The sequence below is a fragment of the Colossoma macropomum genome, unplaced genomic scaffold (genome assembly GCF_904425465.1).
Source record: "Colossoma macropomum unplaced genomic scaffold, Colossoma_macropomum, whole genome shotgun sequence".
Classification (NCBI taxonomy): domain Eukaryota; kingdom Metazoa; phylum Chordata; class Actinopteri; order Characiformes; family Serrasalmidae; genus Colossoma; species Colossoma macropomum.
Genome location: NW_023494800.1, coordinates 2,458,608 through 2,481,721, shown reverse-complemented (window position 1 = coordinate 2,481,721; position 23,114 = coordinate 2,458,608). Strand labels below are relative to the sequence as shown.

General features: G+C 38.8%; 1 protein-coding gene across 2 annotated transcripts; it reads left to right on the top strand.

Annotated features, from left to right (window-relative positions):
* The first annotated feature begins 1,864 nt into the window (after positions 1–1,864).
* Positions 1,865–15,712, top strand: LOC118820636. Of its 2 annotated transcripts, none has more exons than XM_036589022.1 (8): positions 1,865–1,932; positions 10,219–10,428; positions 10,521–10,820; positions 10,926–11,210; positions 11,367–11,474; positions 12,887–12,958; positions 13,623–13,663; positions 14,861–15,712. In XM_036589022.1, exons 1-8 carry the CDS (start codon positions 1,872–1,874, stop codon positions 14,915–14,917), a joined length of 1,134 nt encoding a protein of 377 aa, XP_036444915.1. In that variant the 5' UTR covers positions 1,865–1,871; the 3' UTR covers positions 14,918–15,712. The 2 variants fall into 2 exon arrangements, with proteins under 2 accessions (XP_036444915.1, XP_036444914.1); XM_036589021.1 differs by lacking the exon at positions 1,865–1,932 and adding an exon at positions 10,042–10,125.
* The last annotated feature ends 7,402 nt before the right edge of the window (positions 15,713–23,114 follow it).

Sequence of the window (23,114 nt, the reverse complement as noted above, 5' to 3'; positions counted from 1 at the left end):
AGAGTTTTAACTTGCATTTCTGGATGCAGCGACGAACTGTTTTCACAGACAGTGTTTTTTTGTTAGTATTTCTGAGCCCATGCAGTGATTTCCACTACAGAATCATGCCTGCTTTAATGCAGTGCCGCTGGGAGACCTGAAGATCACAACCAGCCAACAACGGTTTTTGGCCTTGTCCCTTACATACAGAGATTACTCCAGATTCTCTGAATCTTTTAATGATATTATTTACCGTAGACAAAGAAATCCTCAAGTTCTTTGCTAAAATGATAAAACTTCTCAGTTTCAACATTTGATGTTGTCTTTGTACTATTTTCAATCAAATATGGAGTTTATATGATTTGCACATCATTGCATTCTGTTGTTATTTACATTTTGCACAACATCCCAACTTTTTTGGAAACGGGGTTGTAATACTAAAATGAGTAACACTTGCTGTACCTCACTGTAAAATAGCAAGTTTGGAGGGACTTGTTCAAGGGCTCAGCTAAATGTGGCTAACTACAGATTACTGAGATGCTCCTTCATTTATGAACTGTAATTGTAAGTGTCTCAGGAGGAGCAGCAGCCACACTGACAGCAGATGGCAGTAGCTGGTTAAAAGGAAAGTTGCTCCAGTAGTGATACAGATCCAGGAACGTCCTACTTGAAGAAATGTTCACTTTGAGAAGCCTAAGTAGCATGCTCCCTAGCAGGGTAGCTCTTGTTAGCTCTGCTAGGCACTCCACTGCCTCTCTCAGCAGGTTAGACAGGAAGTCAAAGAGTCTTCATTTAAATGAATAACGAACAAGGAGCAGCAAAAATTTTGAACTCTAGACCGTTTATCTGATTGGCAACTCGCCGCTCAGCTGACCTTCAGAGGCCCCACCCCTTCTCTTTTCCTCATCACCTTAAGCTGTGCATGGGTGAAAAATTTGCCTTCACTGATTGTTGATCACTTTGAGCAGATGTGAGTAGATTTGCCACTTCAGCCCTGTAAACTCCAGGACACACAATCAGTGGCTCGATTTGTACTAAATTCAGCACAGAGGTAGCTCTGCTCACAATGTAGTCTAAGGTAGACAGATATCAGTCCATCTACAGGACCTGATCTTATTTAGCTGTTTGATTGTAGTGCTGCCAAAAAATGTTACTAATCACTAATGCAACATCCCTGGACAGCTCAACACGCTTGGAGGAGAACGCTAACTGCTTGTGTTTACTGCTCTTGGACTCCCAACCATGGATGGCTGTGGCATCGCCGGGGATCAAGCTTTCAATCTCTTGATGACAGAGCTAGCGCTTAGACAGCTGTGCTACTCCCTGATAAGCATTATAAACTCGGCAAATACATCCAACTGCCTGCTACTGAAAACTCAAGAGAACCAGACTTTGGTCTAATAAAAAGATTCAGTGAGAATCTGTCACTGAATCATGATTGCCTAGACGGAGAATGGATGGAAATTTAAAAAATAACCCCCAGATGCAAATTCACAGCTACAGGCCTGGATTCAGAAGCGAATGGAAAAGCTAGATGCAAAAAATAAAGACGCCTCAGCAGATAAATGGACATTTCTGTGAGACACATGACCAGTGAAGACACCACTAACGAGCGTGTAAAACCCACAGATGCTGAATCCCCACAAAAGAAACTATATTTATAATTGTTCTAATTTACACAGTTACATCAACTACCAGTGAACCAATGTCTGCCTGGCTTGCTGTGTTTTTTTTATCTCCGTGGTTTGTGTTTGTTTGCGTCTTCAGTCTGATGTCAGTGTGAGTCTGACCATGCTCGGACAGAAAGCTCCTCTTTACACGCCTCATAACAGGAAATATGAGACTGATGTTCCTCTAACTGCAGCATGACTCGGATATCTCTGTCTTTCAGAATGTCTGCGAGGCTCTTAATCTGTCTGATTGTTTGTGTTGGTGAATCTACAGTCTTCAGTGGTGAGTTAATAAATGACTGTCATTTGATGGGATAGAATGAAAAAAGTAAGGGAGAGTTATATTTACTTTAATAAATCTATTTCTGTGTTTCTTTAGGGGCAGTTACTCAAATTGCTCCAGGGGATGATGTTTCTTTAAGCTGCTCCTCCAGCACTGGACAGGCTCTTTGGGAAGGACCTCAATCCAGCAACACAATGAGAGTCAATTTAAACAGGACAGAATATCTACTTATAAAAAACTTTCAGAATAAGGGAGAGTATGTCTGCCACAATGCAAGTACAAAATTGGAACTGAAAGAAGGTAAACAGTTATATAGCTACGTACATATTTACATAGTAATAATACTAATAATAATAATGCTTTCTTTATTGCAGGATCATTAAATGACAAGTTGATTTTGTTTCGAGACAGTGAGGGAGATAAACTCTTCCTCTTCTGCAAAAAACTGTTTTTTTTAAAGCTAAAGGCCACCTGGTACTGGAGCCCCCACCAGTCAGATCAACGTATCAACCTTCAACCGGACTCTACTCACTTTGGAAAACGGCTCCATTTCAGAAATGAGGACAATGACTTTTCTTTAAACATCTCAAATGTAAACTGGAGCGACTCTGGGAGATATGAATGCCAACGTTCCCAGGATCCATCTAAACCTGAACAAAGTTCCTTTGAACTCATAGTGGTGAGAGGTAACCTAACGTGTATTTTCTATTTGACCTTAAAAGTCCTTCCTTCAAAGCCTGATAACTCAAACAGGTCAGTGCTGACGTTACACACAAAACTGAACTGAAATGTCTCTCTCTGCTCCACAGTTCATGCTGACCCTCAGCAGTTAACTGAGGGGGACGACGTCACGTTACAGTGTAATGTTTCTCATCACCTGCCGAACACACGACTGTACTGGATCAACATGGAAACCAAAGAGAACTTTCCAAACCCACATCAGCTGAGGAACGTTACTATGGGTCAGAGAAACTGGACTTGTGCTGTGTTTAATGGCTCCAAACTGAAAGGACTTTTTCCATTAACTCTCAACATTAACCAGCACCTCACCACCACGACGAGATCAACTCCGACCACTCACCATGACAACATGGGTGAGTCCAAAACTCTGCTACAGACTACAGGACACATCTTTGAAGGTCACAGGACTACATCAGGTACTAACTCACAGGGTAAACAGAGTAACACTCATTACAAAATTCACTGTGAAATGTGCATATATATCATTTCTATAACCCCCTGCATTCTCTGGCAGGTCCTGGTCTTCCTCATAAAGATCTCATCTTGATCAGTGTCTGCGCTGTATTCTGCTTCCTCCTCCTAGTCCTGATTGGTGCTGTGTGCTGGAGAAAAAAGACTAAAAGTAAGAAAAAATTTATCACAAACATTTCATCTTACACAATGTCTGTACATACAACATCTTCAGTATCTCACTTTTTAAAATGGTTTAAATATTAAATAAACATGACAGTCTCACAAAATTCACTACAGCATTTAGCAGAAGCTTTTTTACAGAGCGACTTACAAAAGTGCTTTGTGGTCCAATCAGAGAATGCATCTTTGACCTGGTGTCTAAAGAGACAGTTACATAGAAACAAGACATTTCATCAAGTGTTGAATTAGTGTTGATTTGAAATGCTTTTTGAAGTGACGGGTCTTTATAGACAGTGAGGGAAAGTTTGTTCCACCATCTGGGTTTGTACTCATAAAGTGTCTCAGATTAGGAGAGTTGATTTAGGACCTGTTCCTGTCAGCAAGGTCGTCTCATAAGAGAAGACTGTGACCCCAGATCAGCTCTCCAGCTCTGAGAAACGTTATGAATATTAGAGAAGACAGAGAAGAGTCTCCATGCATCCTGAAGGAGGGCCGTTCAAGCCGAGTTGTACTTGAACAAGTTTTGCCCATCAGGTCGGGAGAAACGGGTCCATTTTTGGTTTTGCAGTCATCACAGTCATTTTAAATCTGATGCAGCTACAGGAAGCCAGTGAAGGGAGCGCAGCAGTTTAGTGACATGAGTGAACTTAGGAAGATTAAAGACGAGCTGAGCTGCTGCATTCTGGATCAGCTGAAGAGCCTGATGGCCCACACAGATCAGCCAGGAGAGAGTTGCAGTATCCAGGTCATTACTTTTGAACAACTGATGGTAGATGCATGAATTTCTTTTGTTTACGGTGTGTTTAACTACCAAAACAGTGAAGGTCTGTTGGAAAATGTATAAATTATTGGTAAATGAATTCATAGTAGACTTTGCCAGACATGAGTAATACATAAATAAAAAAATTACAATAAATGGATTATAATAATTAACTTTTATTATAGACATACAGCTTGTTGAAAAAAGTGTATTGTATTACGAGCACACACACACACACACACACACACACACACACACATCATCTAAACCGCTTATCCTTCTGGGTTGCGGTGGGGTGCTGGAGCCTATCCCAGCTGTCACTGGGCGGAAGGCAGGACAGGTCGCCAGTCCATCGCAGGGCAGACAGACAGACATACATATACAATCACACACACATTCACACCTTGGGGCAATTTAGCATGTCCAATCGGCCTGACTGCATGTCTTTGGACTGTGGGAGGAAACTGGAGAACCCGGAGGAAACCCACACAGACACGGGGAGAACATGCACTCCACTCAGAAAGGACCCCGGTCGCCCGGCCGGGAATCTAACCCAGGCCCTTCTTGCTGTGAGGTGACAGTGCCACCCACTGCGCCACTGTGCTGCCTGTATTACGAGCAATAAATACCAAAATCTGAAAAATCAGATAAGAAATCTTGATATAAATGACAGAGGTGACTCAATTTACTCACTGCTGACTCTAGAAACGAGTACAAAACACATCAAAACATTTAATTTAGCTGTTACTGTGTTTAAGTGAATACAGTGTCATTTGTCAACATCCATACATAAAATAATTTTATGCAAATAAAATAATTTTAGGTTTTAATGGTCTTAGTTGTACACTTGAGGTAGTAAAGTACATATCGGCTTGATTTTAGCCACAGAGAAAAGTAAACATTTCTTTAAGGGCCTCAATACTTAAGAAACTCTTTTTTTACAGAACACAGCAGCATTTTTACTGACATATTGATTTAACATTTCAGATATGAACATCAATGTGTTGAGCGTCTTCTGGAATATGTTACAGATATAATGATATAATGTATGAAACTCTTTGCAGATGATGCTTCCCCTGAATGCCTGACGATTTCTGTAAGTAAATGCAAAATCAGCAAAAACCCAACTTACGTTTCCTCTATTTCTATTTGTCTGTCTGTGCTTCTCTATAATGAAAGTCTCGTTTCTGTCTCTTGTTCAGAATCTCCTCTGGGCTGAAGGTGACGACGTATATACAACCATTATTTTTCAAGAAGTTTAGATTAATGATGCCAGTATTTTACCCTCTAAACTGAACATTTGAAATGAATTATTAACTCATGTACATAATTTACCTCACCTTTGATAGGGTAACCAGTATAAATTTAAGGTTTGTTTGTTTATTTGTTTGCTTTTTGGATGGAGTGGGACAAAAGGTGGGTCAGGAGGGGAATGGAGTGGGACAGAACTGTGACATCACTGTCAGATAAAACAGAGCAGCTCTGTGAATGAAGACGTGCTGCATCGTCTGTGTGTGCAGCAGTGCTCAGTTAGCCTAACAGCTAACAGCACTACCTATTACTTCTATCATCATTACAGGATAACTGTCTTGAGGGAAGATTGTATGAAAATACAGTATTTTATAATAGTGATCTGCACCAATCTGACAACGGTGACATTACTGCATCACAGTAAACTGATCAACAAGGAGTGTGTGTGTATATTAGGGGTGTGTGTGTGTGTGTGTGTGTGTGTGTGTGTCTGTGTGTGTGTGTTAAGCATTCATATGAAGTGCAGATCACACTGTTTATTATTAAAATGAAAACTGTGTTTAAAGGCCGAAGGTCCTGATTGGTGTATTAAATGAGAAAAAACAGAAGAGACCAAGAGTAAATATATAAAACACATTTTAATTGAAACAATAAAACAAAGATGACTGAACTTCGTCATATTTTGTTGTAACATTCCGTCTTTCTCTGTTATATTATTTAAATATTCTCACTCTAGTTTCTTCCTGTGGAAGCGAGAATCAGATATACAGCTCTGGTTCTCCCATTCTAATCTTCAAGGGTCTCTCTACCTCTGCACCTTCGTTTTTAACTACACACCTGCAAGCCAGGTTAGGTCTCTGAATTCTGGGCTCTTGATTTGTCCTTCCTTAAAATCTAAACATGCCTGTAAGACTCAGTCTTTCTGCTTTAGTGTCCTTTAGCGCCCCTTAGTGGAACAGCTTCCCATATGAATTCTGGACAGCACGGTCACTCAGTTCTTTCCACTACGGTCAGAAAACTCACCTGTTCAGGCAACACCTAGATTTATACCATATTGCACTCATTCACACTTCACTTCTGACCCACTATGTGATTCCTCTTCAGTCGTCTGTGCTGAACCTCTATGTTTTATCACTATAAACACTAGTTTTTCACTTAATTCAGCAGCCAAGTTAGGACAGAATTTTGTAAAGCTACAGTCAGATTAGGACATTAAGTACTCTAACAGACTTTACTGAACAAGAATTATTCCTAATAGAAAGATTCCACACATATATCCATCCTCCTCATGGCCCCACACTATCACAGGTTGTGAAAGACTCAGAAACTGTCATTGGATCCGACTGCATAGATGGAATAAAGATAGAATTTCAAAAATATCCTGATTAGAATTAAAAATTACAGCCCTGAATTCAGACAAGAGGAAACAAGAGGAAACAGTGAAGAATCACATTCTTTATGATCTGGGAATTCCTTGTGCTTGTATTTCTCTTCAGTCTCTCCACTTAACCTCTATGTTTTATTACATCACTTTAAACAGTGCACTTAACTCAGCAGTTAAGTTAGGACACAATATAGTAAAGGTACGGTGAAGTTTGTACAGGACATTTGTTGGGCTACAGTTGGATTGGGATAGAATTTTGTTGAGCTGCTGTCAAAAATCTGTCCTATAAGATTCAGGCAGCCAGTGCAGTTCTTTCTAAACGGGAGAGATGTGAGAACAAAGTTTACAAAATAAGACAGCAAGATGATGCTGAATGTATGAAGATACATGAGGATAAAAATTTAAATGAAATTGTCTAGATTTGTTATCTGCATCACACGGGTCTAATGATTCGCCACTCACCAGTCAGCTGACCTTCAGAGGGCCTGCCCCTCCCCTTTCCCCTCACAGGAGAGCACAGTTACAGTCTGTTCCTCTTCAGCTTCACAGTAAAAATATCGCCTTTTACTCTTTAACGTCACTGATAGAGGTTTGGGAACTGAAACGATTGTTTTTCCAAATGCTGATCTTTAGCGACCCCCTCTGGCGACTCAGCTCAGTGATTAAAAACTAAATTTTAAACAGGTAGGTAAATAGGCTTTACACTAGACGTTGAACATTGCTGTGAGGATTTGATTGAGCATTAGTGAGGTCAGGTACTGATGTTGAATGGTCAGTTCTGGATCACTCCAACTCATCCCAAAGATATTGGATGGAGCTCCATCACTCCAGAGAATGCAGTTCCAGTTCCCAATGCTGGGGGGCTTTATACCCCTCTAGCCCACGCTTGGCTTTGGGCATGGAGACCTTAGGTTCATGTGCTGCTGCTCCAGCGTGTCTCATTCTACTGGACAGTGCTTTTCTACAGAGATTAAAGCTGTATCAGCAATGAGTGACCTAAACAGATTTGGCAAATACCTCCAACTGTCCAAACTCACTGTCCAAACTCACTAGCCTGACTAGTATGCAGCTTCAGTATTTTCCACAAATCAAGATACATCAAGATTTAGTTCTGAGAAATGGTCCACTTCTAAGAACTAAAATGAGTAACATTTGCTTTACCTCACGGTAAAATAGCATGTTTGGAGGAACTTCTTCAATGGCTCAGCTAAATTTGGCTAACTACAGATTACTGAGAGTTTCAAGTGTCTCAGGGAGGAGCAGCAGCCACACTGACAGCAGATGGCAGTAGCTGGTTAAAAGGAAAGTTGCTCCAGATGTGATACAGATCCAGGAACATCCTACTTGAAGAAATGTTCACTTTGAGAAGCCTGTTTACTCAGAAAGCTAACTCATTAGCCTAAGTAGCATGCTCCCTAGCAGGCTAGCTCTTGTTAGCTCTGCTAGGGACTCCACTGCCACTCTCAGTGGGTTAGACAGGAAGTCCAACAGACCTCATTTAAATAAATATAAACGAGCCTCTTCAACATTAAAACCACAAATGACCACATCAAAGATAAAAATAATTTAAATTATATTTACTAGACTGTTTATCTGCGCCATGTAGCACTTCTGATTGGCTGCTTGCCACTCAGCTGACCTCCAGAGGCCCCGCCCCTTCTTTTCCCCTCACTACCTTTACCTGTGCACAGGTGAAAAATTTCACTGCTGATTGTCGATCAGAGTTTTCTGGTTTTGATCTCAGCCTGGTGGTTTGTTTTTTCATATGAATTGCTCTGTGATTACTGAGTCTGCATGTGCTTCAATAATAATAATAATAATCATGAACTTTATTTGTATTGCATTTTTTAAATGATACAGGAAGATAAACAAAGCATTTCAAAGCTAAACCAGTACAGTTCAAATTAAGAAACAGAAATTATAGAAGAGAAAATGAGCCTCAGTGCTGCAGGTGCATGTTAGCTTGAACAAATATGTTTTTAATTGTGATCAGGCTCGTACTGCAAATACTTTCTGGAAAACTATACAATAAAATGATCTTCCACCCACTGAGCTGTGAGTAGATTTGCCACCTCAGCCCTGTAAACTCCAGGACTCCTAATCAGTGGCTTGATTTGTACTAAATTTAGCGGAGAGGTAGCTCTGCTCACAATGTAGTCTAAGGTAGACAGACATCAGTTCATCTACAGGACCTGATCTTATTTAGCTATTTGATTGTAGTGCTGCTTAAAAACGTTACCAGCAGTGCACCTTTCCCAAACAGGTGTCTCTACATTGAGGTTAATCTGAACTAATCAATCCCACTGTTTGTATAAAAACTGACTGGAAAAAAAGGAGCAGTTTAAACTTCATAAGAAACACTAACATATGAAAATGCTTGATCTGTGGACATTAATTCATTTTGTGGACAGTTAACCAAATACCTGGACAGTCCAGGCTTATTGAATGCTAGCAACCCTAGAAGTAAGCCTGTCTCAGCTGAACGAAGCATATAATGATGTTCAACAGACACAGTCCTTACACCACTGAGGGCTTTAAATGTCCTAAACAAGAACTCCTTGTGAATTAATGACATTTTTTTTATTTGAACCTAATTTACTCCACCTGTTAGTGAGCTCTCCCCATCACATGATGCTACTAAACTGGGAAGATGATGGCTAAGGTGTACTCTAAAACATGTAAGTGCCACCAAATCTTTTCAATCTGCCACTAACATGACATCCCTGGACAGCTCAACACGCTTGGAGGAGAACTCTAACTGCTTGTGTTTACTGCTCTTGGACTCCCAACCATGAATAGCTGTGGCATCGCCGGGGATCAAGCTTTCAATCTCCTGACGACAGCGCTAGCACTAAGATGGCTGTGCTACTCTCTGATAAGCATTATAAACAACATCCAACTGCCTGCTACAGAAAACATTAGAGAACCAGACTTTGGTACTGCATAGATGGAGAATGGACAGAAAGTCAAAAATAACCAGATGCAAATTCACGACAACAGGCCTGAATTCAGAAGCAAAGGGAGAAAAAATGCAAAGACATCGACTTGGACACTTCTATGAGACACATGACCACTGAGGACACCACACCATTTGAAACCCACAGATGCTGAATCCCCAGAAAAGAAACTATATTTATAATTGTTCTAATTTACAGTTACATCATCTGCCAGTGAACCAATGTCTGCCTGGCTCACTGGGTTTTTTCATCTCAGTGGTTTGTGTTTGTTTGCGCCTTCAGTCTGATGTTGGTAGAGTCTGACCATGCTCGGACAGAAACCTCCTCTTTGCATGCCTCATAGCAGGAAATATGAGACTGATGTTCCTCTAACTGCAGCATGACTCGCGTATCTCTGTCTTTCAGAATGTCTGCGAGGCTCTTAGTCTGTCTGATTGTTTGTGTTGGTGAATCTACAGGCTCCGGTGGTGAGTTAATAAATGACTGTCATTTGATGGGATAGAGTGAGTGAAAAGGAGAGCAGTATTTACTTCAGTACATTTGTTTCTGTCTCTCTTTAGGAGCAGTTACTCAAATTGCTCCAGGGGATGATGTTTCTTTAAGCTGCCCCTCCAGCACTGGACAGGATCGTTGGGAAGGACCTCAATCCAGCAACACAATGAGAGTCAATTTAAACAGGACAGAATATCTACTTATAAAAAACTTTCAAGTTCAGAATAAGGGAGAGTATGTCTGCCACAATAACCATACAAAATTTGAACTGAAAGATGGTAAACAGTTATATAGCTATGTACATATTTACATAATAATAATAATAATAATAATAATAATGCCTGCAAAATACTTTGTATGTTTATTTCAGCATCATCAAATGACGAGTCGGTTTTGTTTCGAACCAGTGAGGGAGATTCACTCTTCCTCTTCTGCAAAAATCTGCTCTCTACACCCTTAAGGGCTGCCTGGTTCTGGAGACCCCACCATTCAGATAAAACTCTCACCCTTGGACTGAACTCTACTCACTTTGGGAAACGGCTCCATTTCAGAAATAAGGACAATGACTTTTCTTTAAACATCTCAAGTATAAACTGGGGCGACTCTGGGAGATACGAATGTCAACGTTCATCTCAACACAAGACTTTCTTTGAACTTGTGGTGGTGAGAGGTACCTAACCGTCCTTTCTGTTTAACCTTATTGCTGATTGCTCAAACAGGTCAGTGCTGACGTTACACACTAAACTGAACTGAAATGTCTCTCTCTGCTCCACAGTTCATGCCGACCCTCAGCAGCTAACTGAGGGGGACGACGTCACGTTACAGTGTAATGTTTCTCATCACCTGCCGAACACACGACTGTACTGGATCAACATGGAAACCCAAGAGAACTTTCCAAACCCACATCAGCTGAGGAGAGTTACTATGGGTCAGGGAACCTGGACGTGTGCTGTGTTTAATGACTCCAAACTAAAAGCACTTTTTCCATTAACTCTCAACATTAACCAGCACCTCACCACCACGACGAGATCAACTCCAGCTCCTCACTATGACAACATGGGTGAGTTTAAAACTGCTACAGACTATAAGAAAAGACCTTAAAGGTCACCCGATTACAACAGACACTGACCGAGTATACAAAGTGACTTTAATGACCATATTCACTGTGAAATCTGCAAAGACATCATTTATGTAACCCCTCTGCATTCTCTGACAGGTCCTGGTCTTCCTCCTAAAGATTTCACCTTGATCAGTGTCTGCACTGTGTTCTCCTTCCTCCTCCTAGTCCTGATTGGTGCTGTATGCTGGAGAAAAAAGGCTAAAAGTATGGAAAAATTATTATCATTATCAAATTTATCAAACATATACCTTTACATACAACATCTTCAGTATCTCACTTTTTTAAAATGGTTTAAATATTAAATGAATATGACAGTATCACAAAATTCACTACAGCATTTAGCAGAAGCTCTTATACAGAGCGACTTACAAAAGTGCTTTGTTGTCCAATCAGAGAATGTATCTTTGACTTGGTGTCTAAAGAGTCAGACATTTCATTAAGTGCCAGATTAGTGTTAATTTTAAATGCTTTTTGAATTGACTGGTCTTTGACGACATTGAGGGAAAGTTTGTTCCACCACCCGGGTTCGTATTCATAAAGCATCTCAGATTAGGAGAGCTGATCTAAGATCTGTTTCTGTCAGTAAGGCTGTCTTATAAGAGAAGAATTTGAACCCAGATCAGCTCTCCACCTTTGAGAAGCTTTATGAATATTAGAGAAGATAGAGAAGAGTCTGGATGCTGGTCTGCTATATGTCTTGAAGGATGGCAGATTGAGCTGTACTTGAAGCTCAAAGACCAAGTTCGGTCCATTTTTAGCTTTGTAGCCAGTAGGGTTTTAAATCTGATGCAGCTACAGGAAGCAGGTGAAAGCATTTTGTGACATCAGTGAGCATGAAGACGAGCTGTACTGCTGCATTCTGGATCAGCTGAGGAGCCTGATGGCCCACAGAGATCAGCCAGGACAGAGCTGCAGTATTCAGGTCATTACTTTTGAACTACTGATGGTAGATGTCTGAATTTTTATTTTGGTTAAGGTGTAACTACAAAAACAGGAAACGTCTGTTGAAAAATGTATAAATTATTGGTGAACTAATTCATGGCAGACTTTGCCAGACATGAGCAATACATGTGATTATTTTTATAAAAAATTACAATAAATGACTTATAATAACTTATTACAGTAAGACATATAGCTAGTTTTAAAAAGTGTACTGTATTACGAGCAATAAATACCAAAATCTGAAAAACCAGATGTACTTCAGTGTGACGATAGGGGTGGCCAAATTTGCTCCAGTGCATTTCTTCTTCAGATTTTCAGTAAGCCATAAATTGGTAGACATGCATGTTTCTATTCGACTGATCTGTATCTGTTTTGGGAGTTAAACATGCATTAAACTATAGAATAATATAAGATTTCAGGCATCTATCATAAATATTTTAAAAGTTATGACTTATCAAAGTTTGCATGCTTTCCAAAAGCACTCATTTTAAGGTAAAACTTTAGGCCACACCCACCATGTCTAAAATTTTGTGTGCTACCTTTTGGGCAAAATTACATTATTTCTTGAAATAAAATCTCTGACTGAGATGATGAGGTTTGTTTGCACTCAGAGCTGTTTATTATGTTTTATTACTGAGGAATGACTTTATTTCCTTACTGTGTTTTCTAATCAGAGAGGATGGAGTCATTTACAAGTGTGAATGACAGCATTACATATGCAGCAGTGAACGTCAGGCAGAAATCAGGTGGGTCACCTTTATATCAAACACGTCTACAGTACCGTGCAAAAGATTCAGGCATGTGAGCAGATTGTTTAAAGCCATTTATATGAACAATAAGTGTGTTTCTGCTTGTAAAATCACTATATATCATTAGAATAAAAGCAAATAAACATACATACGGTAAAATGTAACAATAATTGCTTGTTTTTAAAAAAGTATGAGTTTAGTTCCAGATTTGTCCAGGACGCCTCCAAACATTACTAAATTCCATCAGCAGCACCTGATTTAACATAATGAAGTATTGATTAGATGAAGCAGGTACTGGATGACAACTACGAATAATACTGGGCCACTTTGAGGAGAGGGCAGGAAATGGTTAAACCAACACATCTACATACATATAATAACTGCTATTAAATATGAAATAACTTTTTCAATGTTATTTGTGTGTGTGTATATATATATATATATATATATAGAGAGAGAGAGAGAGAGAGAGAGAGAGAATTTTTCTGAGCAAAGAAACTCTTATTGACCAGATTTTAAATCTAGTTTCCTCTGGTGCTAAAACTTTTGCACAGTACTGTACATTTTATGTCCCACATTTTCCAAAGTAAGAACTGTTGGAAGTGAAAGCAAAACTCTGACTGGCTGACTAAAATATATAAATGGTGTCCTGTTTCTTCAGAAACTCCTGCAGTTGCATTTGCTGAGTTCTCATCAATTTCTGTGAGTAAACGCAAAGTTAGGCAAAAATCCATTTCCTTCCTCATTTCTATTTGGGGCTCTTTCACACCAATGTTTTCAGCGCCCATCTGCTCAAACCATAAATCCATAAAGGATTCAAGCAAAAACTTTACTAGGTCACTAGTAAAAAGTGATGGTTCTTCAAGGAGTCTTTAGTAAAGACAACAGTTCTATATGGCACAAAAAATAGGGTTCTGCTATTGTCAGGGGGGCTTTATGAGTGGGGGAGGGGGGGTTTAGGATGATTCTAAGGGCCTGTGACTGATATGGGCCCTAAAAATGATTAGAACATCTGATTTTTAATCCAATTTTAAATTATTAACCTATCATCAATAATATAATATTGTATGCACCAATAAAACTATTGCCTACTTTTTCTTTTCTTGTTTTTGGCAAAAGGTAAACATCCAGGGACCCTCTGTATTTGGGCCTTTAGCACATTTCTTATAGAGGGTATTAGTCTTGCATCAAATAGTGAATTCCACTGTATGCAGAACGTTGCATGCATGTCTGCACAGCGTTATATTTTCAGGTTGGCATGCCTGAGGGGGAGGGGCCCAATGTGATATCTTTTCACGGGGCCCAAAATCCATGGTGCCACCCCTGGCTATTGTTATGATGTCAAGCTTGTAACAACAGTAGAACCCTTTCTGGTGCTATATAGAACCATTTTCAAAAAGGTGCTCTATAGAACCGTATACAACATATTCTCCATCATTATACACCATGAACTAAAATGTCCCAGTAGCATATGGGAAAAAATACAGATGAGTCGTAAATAAATCAATAACAAATTTATGGAACTTCAAACATGAAAGATTCCATGCTCAGCCATGTAAAGCATACCCTCCAATAAATAAACCTGTTGGGTGCACTGTTTATTAATATGACATCAGTTTGTTTATGGTGGAATATTCTTAATATTCTTGAGCAGTAAATATAACATTTAATAGCCAAATTTGGAATCTAATTTGATAAAACTTTAAACGTTTTATAACTATAACTTCAATAACTACTTGTAGCACCGTTTTTAATTTTGTATGGCATAAAATAGTTTTTTTTTGCTTGAATGTCTGTGTAAATCTGTGACGTGAGCTGTGTTGGTGTGGAATAACCCTTTTACTCAAGTTTCTGTGTTTCTTGGCATAAAAGACCCTTTTTCTGTTTCCTCTTACTCAGAATTCTGGCCTTGTCGAGGAAAATGAAATCATCTATTCATCTGTTAAATTAGGGTAAACTTTAAATTAATTACACCAGTGTTTTTCTTTCTTTCTTTCTTTCTTTTCTTTAAGCCCTGTCAGTGATTTCAGACAGGCACAGTGACCAACATTGCCTGTTCTAGAAAAGTAAAACAAGAAGTTGGGAAACTGTGGTTTATTAATGCAAAAATGAAAAAAAAAAATGTCAGAGCCAACGATGTCTTCTTTCTGTGCGCATTAATAAACCAGGGAAGTCTCCACTATTTTAGACCAAAACAAAGTATAATTGCTATATTGGAAAATTAAATATATAATGCATTTGAACACTAACAGATTTACAAGTACCTGCTGGTGACTCTAATTATTTGTATGCGGTGCAAATGAATGCATTCTAGTTTCTGTTCTTTCAGAAAGGTTTGTCTTATATAAACAGCTACAGCTTATCCAAAACACAGCAGCTCAAATGATCACTAAGACAAAGTAAACTGAATATATTACTGCAGCATTAAGATCCCACACTGGCTCTCAGTTACAGAATTGATTACAAAATGCTGCTGTGTCTATAAATTACTCAGTGACTTACAACCAAAATACATCTCTGAACTACTAGAAGAACATAAACCTAGCAGGCCTCTCAGACCACTCAGACTGAGAATGCAGACAACTAGAACCAAGCAGCGAGGCAGAACAGAGTTCTACTGCTGCCCAAAGCTGGAACCAGCTGCCAGATGAACTCGGATAGATCCCAAATCTGACCAGTTATTCTTTCCCATGCCTTAGCACTTTGCACTTCTCCTTGATTTTGTATATACAGTTGTATGCAAGATTTTGAACATCATTGTCAAATTATGTTACAACAAATTATATTGTTGATTTTGTGAGTGGAAAAAAGTTAACACATCCTCTTCAGGGAACACACTTAAATATGACATTTTTCTGCAAACTTCATTAGTGCATAATTTCTATTCATTTGCTGAGTTTAACATATTGGAAAAAAATCAAACATGAAATATTAAATGTACCATAATTTTTGCACAGACCACATTTTATGTTTTGGGTTTTTCCACCAATTAAATTCAGTAAATAAACAGTAACTGTGCACTAAAATGTGCAGAAGTGTGTTCTCTGTGGAAGATGTGTTATTTTCAAATCAACAAAATATGGGCATTTGACTAGGGGTGCTCAAACTTTTGCTTCTGACTACATCTAATTTATGTCTTATATTTTCTTCTTATGGAATTATCTCTGTGTGAAAAGATGTGAAATCTACTAAGTTTACTTAACTTGCCTTGTTTTGCTTATAAAAAATCAAGTATTATTAAAACGTAACATTATTATTTGTGTTGTATTTTTCTGCTTTTCATTCTTATATAAATTTGAGAATTCTATATTTCGCTGTTTAGTCTGTATTTCACAATTATTCAGTTTTAGCTGTTCACCCTGTGGAAGTCAAGTAGGCAACACAAAAGTAGGCTGGAATAAATAAACAGTAGTCTGTAGTTCACACTTATTCAGCTTTAGCGGTTTGAGCCGATGCATGCTCAGCTCTTCCTGTCGCAGCCACACAGCCAGGGTTCAGCGAGTAGCTAAGCGTATGCATCTTTACCACACTGGACAGAAACTGCATTTCTATTTTTTCATAATGGTCTGCAAAAGTTTGAACATGCCCAGTCAAATGATTTCTTCTGAGTGAAACTAAGTTAAGACTTACTCATCTACAAATATGACATTATTTTCTCCACAATTTAATGCACAATTTCTATTTGAGTTTAACATACTGAAAAAATAAAACATTCAAAATGTGCCATGACTTTTGCACAGGCCACATTTTATGTTAATTTTTTTCCCCAAAATGCTAAATTCAGCAAATAAATAGTAATTATGCATTAAAATGAGTAGAAGTGTGTTCTCTGTAGAGGATGTGCTTATTATTAACTTATTATCACTTAGAAAATCATCAAATACATGACCAGAGGTGCCAAAACTTTCACATATGACTGTATTGTTTAATGTCTGTACTCATCAAATTATTTCACTGTTTATTTATTACAGTCTATTTTTTGTACTGCTCTAATATTGTGCTAAGTAGGGCTGCCAAACAATTAACTCTGGTTAATTGCATTTTTGTATTTACTTGTGATGAATCACATTTGTATTATTATGATATGATCTCCACAGAGTGAACACAGTTTCTAATTATCATCACCAATGTCCAGTGAGAGCAACAGTCTCTGCATCTTCCAACCAAAGAGTTATATCATATATATGATTTATACAGTCAATAGGTCTATATATCATATATAGGGCTGGGTATCGTTTTGTGGCAAAAAACCAAAAAAGGATTTTCTTTTTCTATTGCATACCAGGCAGGTATTAGTGTGTTTGACGGCATATCTCTGGATGGGGGCTGATACTTGGGATTTAAAGATTTGTCACCTCTCTGAATAAATAAAAATGTATTCACAAAGCACAGACACATTATTGTAACCACAGTTACAGGTTTGCCACAGAGGGATAAAACAAATCTGTGTATCCCACCTAAACCAGGGACAGCAACAACTGCAATCAAGCGTTTGCAATAATTGGCAATGAGTCTTTTACAGCGCTCCACCAAGCTGCTGCTTTTGTTAGTTTGTTGCTGGTTAATTTATTCATAGTTCTCTCGCGGTGTAGTCTGCTGAAGGCGGCTTCCACACTAACGTTACTGATATTACTGATATTGCTGTGTTTTGCTTATAAATTATACTACAGATTCAACAAACTGAGTAGCTGGAAATAACTTTGGTTTTTATCAAGAGAGCCATAATAGAACTTGCCATATAAAAGCTGTATTTTAGCAAGAAGGCTACAGTTGCAGAGTCATAGCAACATACAACATGAGCAGTTGGTCTTCAGAGTGAGACTACGAATAGAAAGGGTCAGAATAAGAACCGTTTGACGCTACTAGTTAAAAGCAACACACTGCTTTTACTTTTTACACAGATGTGTTGTTTTTTCGTTGCTCCATTCTGAGAGTGTGTTCAGAAACACTGCAATCTGATAGAGTGCAAAACCTCCTTTATCAGTTTAAGGCATTAACGGAACTCCTTCAGCACGTTACAGTGCTAATTTCACTTTATCAGTTGAGTCTTTTTATCAGTAAGATAAAGGCTTAAACAATGTTCAGCCACCCCTCAGAAAGATCTTTCTTTTTAAATAGTTCTTCAAATGAATGATATTTTTAGAGGATGAGTGCTGTTTCCTGTCTGCTGTAGGTGGCCATGGTAAGAGAAAAATCCCCAAATGGTTTATTTGAACTCTGGATGGGTGTTTTAATACTGAAACTCCAATTTGGTCTCTATTAAGCAGCACTCAGTGCTTAAAGCTAGAAACTGGTTTATATGCATTTATATTATATACTACATTGTACAACAGTTAGTTCCGGCCACGCAAGCTGATTGGTTGAGAAGCGTTCTAACCGTGCTGTTATTTCACCATAACATCACGGGTTTATTCACAAACACTGTATCACTCCGCTGAGACGCTGTTGCTAAGCAATGACTTTGGCAGCTGTAAATGGCTCAAGCCATTTGAACGTTTTTACTTCTCACTTTGCCACAAACAGAAAATGGATACTTTTAAGATCACATTTGACCGACAGCCGATTTGGTCAGACTCTGAAGATGAGACGACACTAAATTCCCAAACTGACAGTTGGTCTGTGTGGAGCTGCAGAACGAACTGCTGGCTGTGCAACTAGCTGCGTGTTAAGGAACTATAATTTGGTGAAGGAACTGCGAACATTAAAACATATTAAACGCCGCGTTCACGGCCCAGTTTATTAATTTATTACTTTATTTATTTAACTGTGGTATAAAAGCAGTAGAACACTCGAGGAGTGTGTTATCACCAATAACATCACGGCTGTGATGATCTACGACGACCAAATCACAGCCGTGACGTTATTTCGCAATAACACACCCCTCTCGTGTTCTATTGCTTAACTATATTCTTCTATTACACAACATTATAGTATCAATGTACACACCTTTCCAGGTCATGTTCAGGTAGCATTTAGGAAATTATGCTAACAGGTTATGCTAATTTGTTCAGTGTGAATTCAATAATTTATTCTAGCCATTTTAGACTTCCAGCTATATTTTTTCTGTAATAAAAATTTTTTAAAAAAGATCCTAATATTTCGTAATTGGATGGTAGAGTACGGTTACAAATCTGTCATCACATACAGCCATATACAAAAGTTTCCAGGTTTTGCTGAAGTGAAAATAAGTTAAAGCATCCTCTACAGAGAACACAGGTCTGCACATTTTAATGCACAGTTACTGTTTATTTGCTGCATTTAACAAACTGGAAAATACACATAAAATATGGTTCGCGCAAAAGTAATGGCACATTTTGTACTTTATGTTGTATTAACTCTGCAAATAAACAGAAATTATGTACTAAAATTTGCAGAAAATGCCATATTTAAATTTAGAGATATGTAGATTAATTTGACCGTGGGTGTTCAAACATACACATACACATCCAATCATAATTCATTCACTGCTATTTCATTTTTTAATGTGCCTGATTAACATTAGCCACATTGCTCCAAGATTTCCCTCATGAAATTATGTCATCTATATGAAATGTTTCTGTTGTATGCAGATTTTGCCTCAAAAACATTATGGATTGGTTTTGCAGACAAGTTTTAAACCTAGTGCTGGACTACGTTTCCTTCTGAATGAGGTTCTCTGATGAAAGTAAAATGTATTTCAATACTAGGCCTAATCTCTGACCAGGAAACTGACCCTATGAGTGTAATATTAGCCTAATATATTCACTAACTTGCTAACAATTGCACTACCATCAGTAATGAGGCTGAAAAGAGACAGTCTACATCAAGGTTTACATCACTTCCTCCAACATAAAGCTGCAACAGGGCAGCAGTGCCCTCCAATGACACATGCCAGGATTTATCAGTTAGACTACTAAACTACTCAGATCAATCTGTCCAGTTTTATCTGAAAAGGGCTAATGTGGCTCCAGGTTTCATTCCGACAAAGCAGGAGAACATGTGAACCACTGTTTGAAGACTGAGACCAACAGATTAAACAAGCAGAAGCAAATGTGATCCAGCTTGTTTGGAATGAAAACCTGCAGCCACACCAGCCCTTCGCGGATAAGACTGGACACCCTTGACTTGGATGATCCATTTAAAGTAGGTCTTTGATTTGGAATCTGCATTGTCTGAATCTGATTAATTAATAAAGTCTTCTGTTGCATATAGCAAGTACTTTCAGTTTTCATATTGTAACTGATTCACATTCTTTTCTTACTTCATGTTAATCTTCCCAGTGAAACTTCAGTTTGGTTGAATGTGGTTTGTTTCAGTAAGCTGCGGTACATTTCTGATCATCAATTATAAGATTAATAATAAAAAACTATAATCAGTGGCCCCATGGGATTTCTAGCTCCTGATTCATCATCAGAACCTTCTTCCTCTTTCATTCCTTTAGTGACATCTAGTGTTGGTAACCACACTTTTCATGTTTTATAAAAACCCAATTTGACACAGAAGTGAACAAGAATTGATCACTTATATGATCAAAAACAGAAATTCATGCAGATTCAGATTTTTTACGAATATTCTAAAAACATTATTTGATGTCAAATGATTCATCTTCAAAGTGATTGCACTACAAAGTATGTGGAAAAATAAGTGTACAGTGATGTAATCTCCACAGAGTGGTACGGAAAGCTCAGTGTGTCACTGTCATAGGATGCCACCTTAGAGGTCGGTACAAGCATAAAATTGAAGCCCAAACTCAACCTGCATCCATGACTAGCAGAGCTGACCCAAAAAGGCCCAACTGGTGCCGCTAAATTTGAACACCATGCCCGACCCAAACCTCCTCACATGCACTAACAGAGATGGATAATCTAAAATATAATTTACAGCTCCGTCCAGACGTATCCAAATATTTTTGAAAATTTATTTTCTCTGCTTTTTGGCCTCCAGTCCACACCAAAATGGCAGTTTTATTCACTGAAAACTGAAATGTTTGAAAACACTCTTCAGGGTGGAGATTTCTGAGAGATTTCTCGGAATATGCTGCACTCAGTTCTTGCAAACCGGGTGTTACCTCGACTGTAAATATTAAAAATACCTCAATGATTCTAAAGATATAATAACCAAAGTCAGGTTCAAATTGATCAGGTTCGAAATAACTCCACAATTCAAATGGAGTGAAAATCTAGAAACACATTTCAGAGATGGTGGTGCACCCATGACAATGTAAACAACCCCACAGCAAGTGGTCTTGCTCTGTTAAGCTTTTATTTTTTGTGGTAGAAATGAATCTGTATGAAAAATAAAATTATGGAGGTCTGATGTCTGTATTTGTAACACGGCACCGTCACGCTGTTAGAAAATCTCCGCTTCAGCTTCGCTGTGCTCTGTATGTTGCGCAGCACTGCTCACAATGTTCTTCTTGAGGTCTACGACATCAAACTTTGTCAGGGAACTGTGTGCTTTCAGCTTTGAGGAACAGTTTGTGGAAGGCCCTTTCATTTCTGCAGAACAATGCCAAATGAGCTTCACAAAGAAATGGTTTGATGAGTCTGGAATGGAAGAACTGGTCTGTACAGAGCCCTGACCTCAACCCCGTTCAGCACCTTTGGGATGAACTGAAACTCCATATTAACGCCTATAATTTTGGAATAAGATATTTGGCATGCATGCATGGATGTGATGTTTAGGTGCTTATAGTCTTTTGGCCATGTAGCATAGCTCTGATGAGATGACACCACATTTGTGCCTGCTGTTCCTGTGTCTTGTCACTAGAGGTCCTCGTCCCCAAAGTATTGATCTTATCTCCATGGTTACATTCACAATGAACTCAGCTGTTTCATTACCATGCCTCCTGCACTGCAGCCAATGAGGACAGAGTGGCTTGGCTTTTAAAAAGAGCCCATCAAAACCATATACCATAAATTAAAGTTCTTCTGTGTAGTATGAATTTGGTAGACGTTGTTTAGCTGTAGCTAGCTAGCAACGCTAGAAGCCATTTCTAACTGTAGCTGTGTTCCCAAAATAAGGAAGCTAGTTAGCTTTCATTAGCTGCTGCCACCAGTCGGCTAACGTGGAGCAGGTTCTGTGGCACATTTAGCTACAGGGTGCAGTGACTTCTGACATAAACACAAACAAAAACTTTTACATGTAAGTCTGTTTGATAGACATCGTTTAAACTGTATTAGCTTACGGTAGGCTAGCAGGCTAACTAGCTAGTCTACCATTAGCGGTTTGAGGAACACCAGCTTCATATGAGCATCAAACTTTAAAGCTAGCTGGCTAGCTGTGTTAGCGATCAGCCAAACAGCATTATTCTTATAGTTTCAAGGCAATGTTTGAAGCAGCACTTCAGAAAACATCCACCTTTCACTGCTCAGTCAAAAACGAGACTCCTAGCTGAAAAAAACATCTGAAAAAGCTGCTTTATGTTAGCCGGGCTAGTTTGGTTAGCAGTAGCTTCTAGCCAGTATGGCTAGCTTAATCTAAACAGAGTCTATAACATTCATGCTACATATAAAAGTTCTTCTTTCTTTTGAAAACAGAAGATTACCGAATCGCTGGCGTGTTGTTCACAGACACAGAGACGGCCTGATGTGAAGCAGAACTGCAGTAAAATCAACACACAGCATTTTAGCTCTGTTTACAGCTCAATCAGAGCCTCCGTCCACTTCTCACTCTCACTGTCACAGCCGAGCAGGAACACTACAGTACAGCTGTAGCTCAGTGTTTGAGCGCTACAGTTCACTACTAAACACTCTGACAGCGCGTCTGCAGTAGCTCTATGGAAAGGAAGTGAGTTTTACCCTGCTAATGCTTAAACCGGAAGTAATCACGAATCTTGTGAAAAGGGCCCATTAATCATCAAAGTCGCGTAAAAAGAACACCTTTTTCTTGCCTTTTATACGGTATGAACTGTTCTGCGTCTGATTCATAACAATTTTGTACGATGTGGAAACAAGTGGAGATTTGAGCATAAATGATAAATCAGCTTCAGTGCATGAAACCAGCTGACCAGCACCTCATTTACATATCATTTACATGAAGCACACACTAATTCATGCAGGTGTTTCAGTAGCCAGCCAATAAAACGGCAGTGTTGGCATGAAAGCTAATGGCCGTGCTCGTGGGTGGAGTTTGATGTCCAGCAGTGAGTGCACTCCTCCCCTGCTGACCAAAC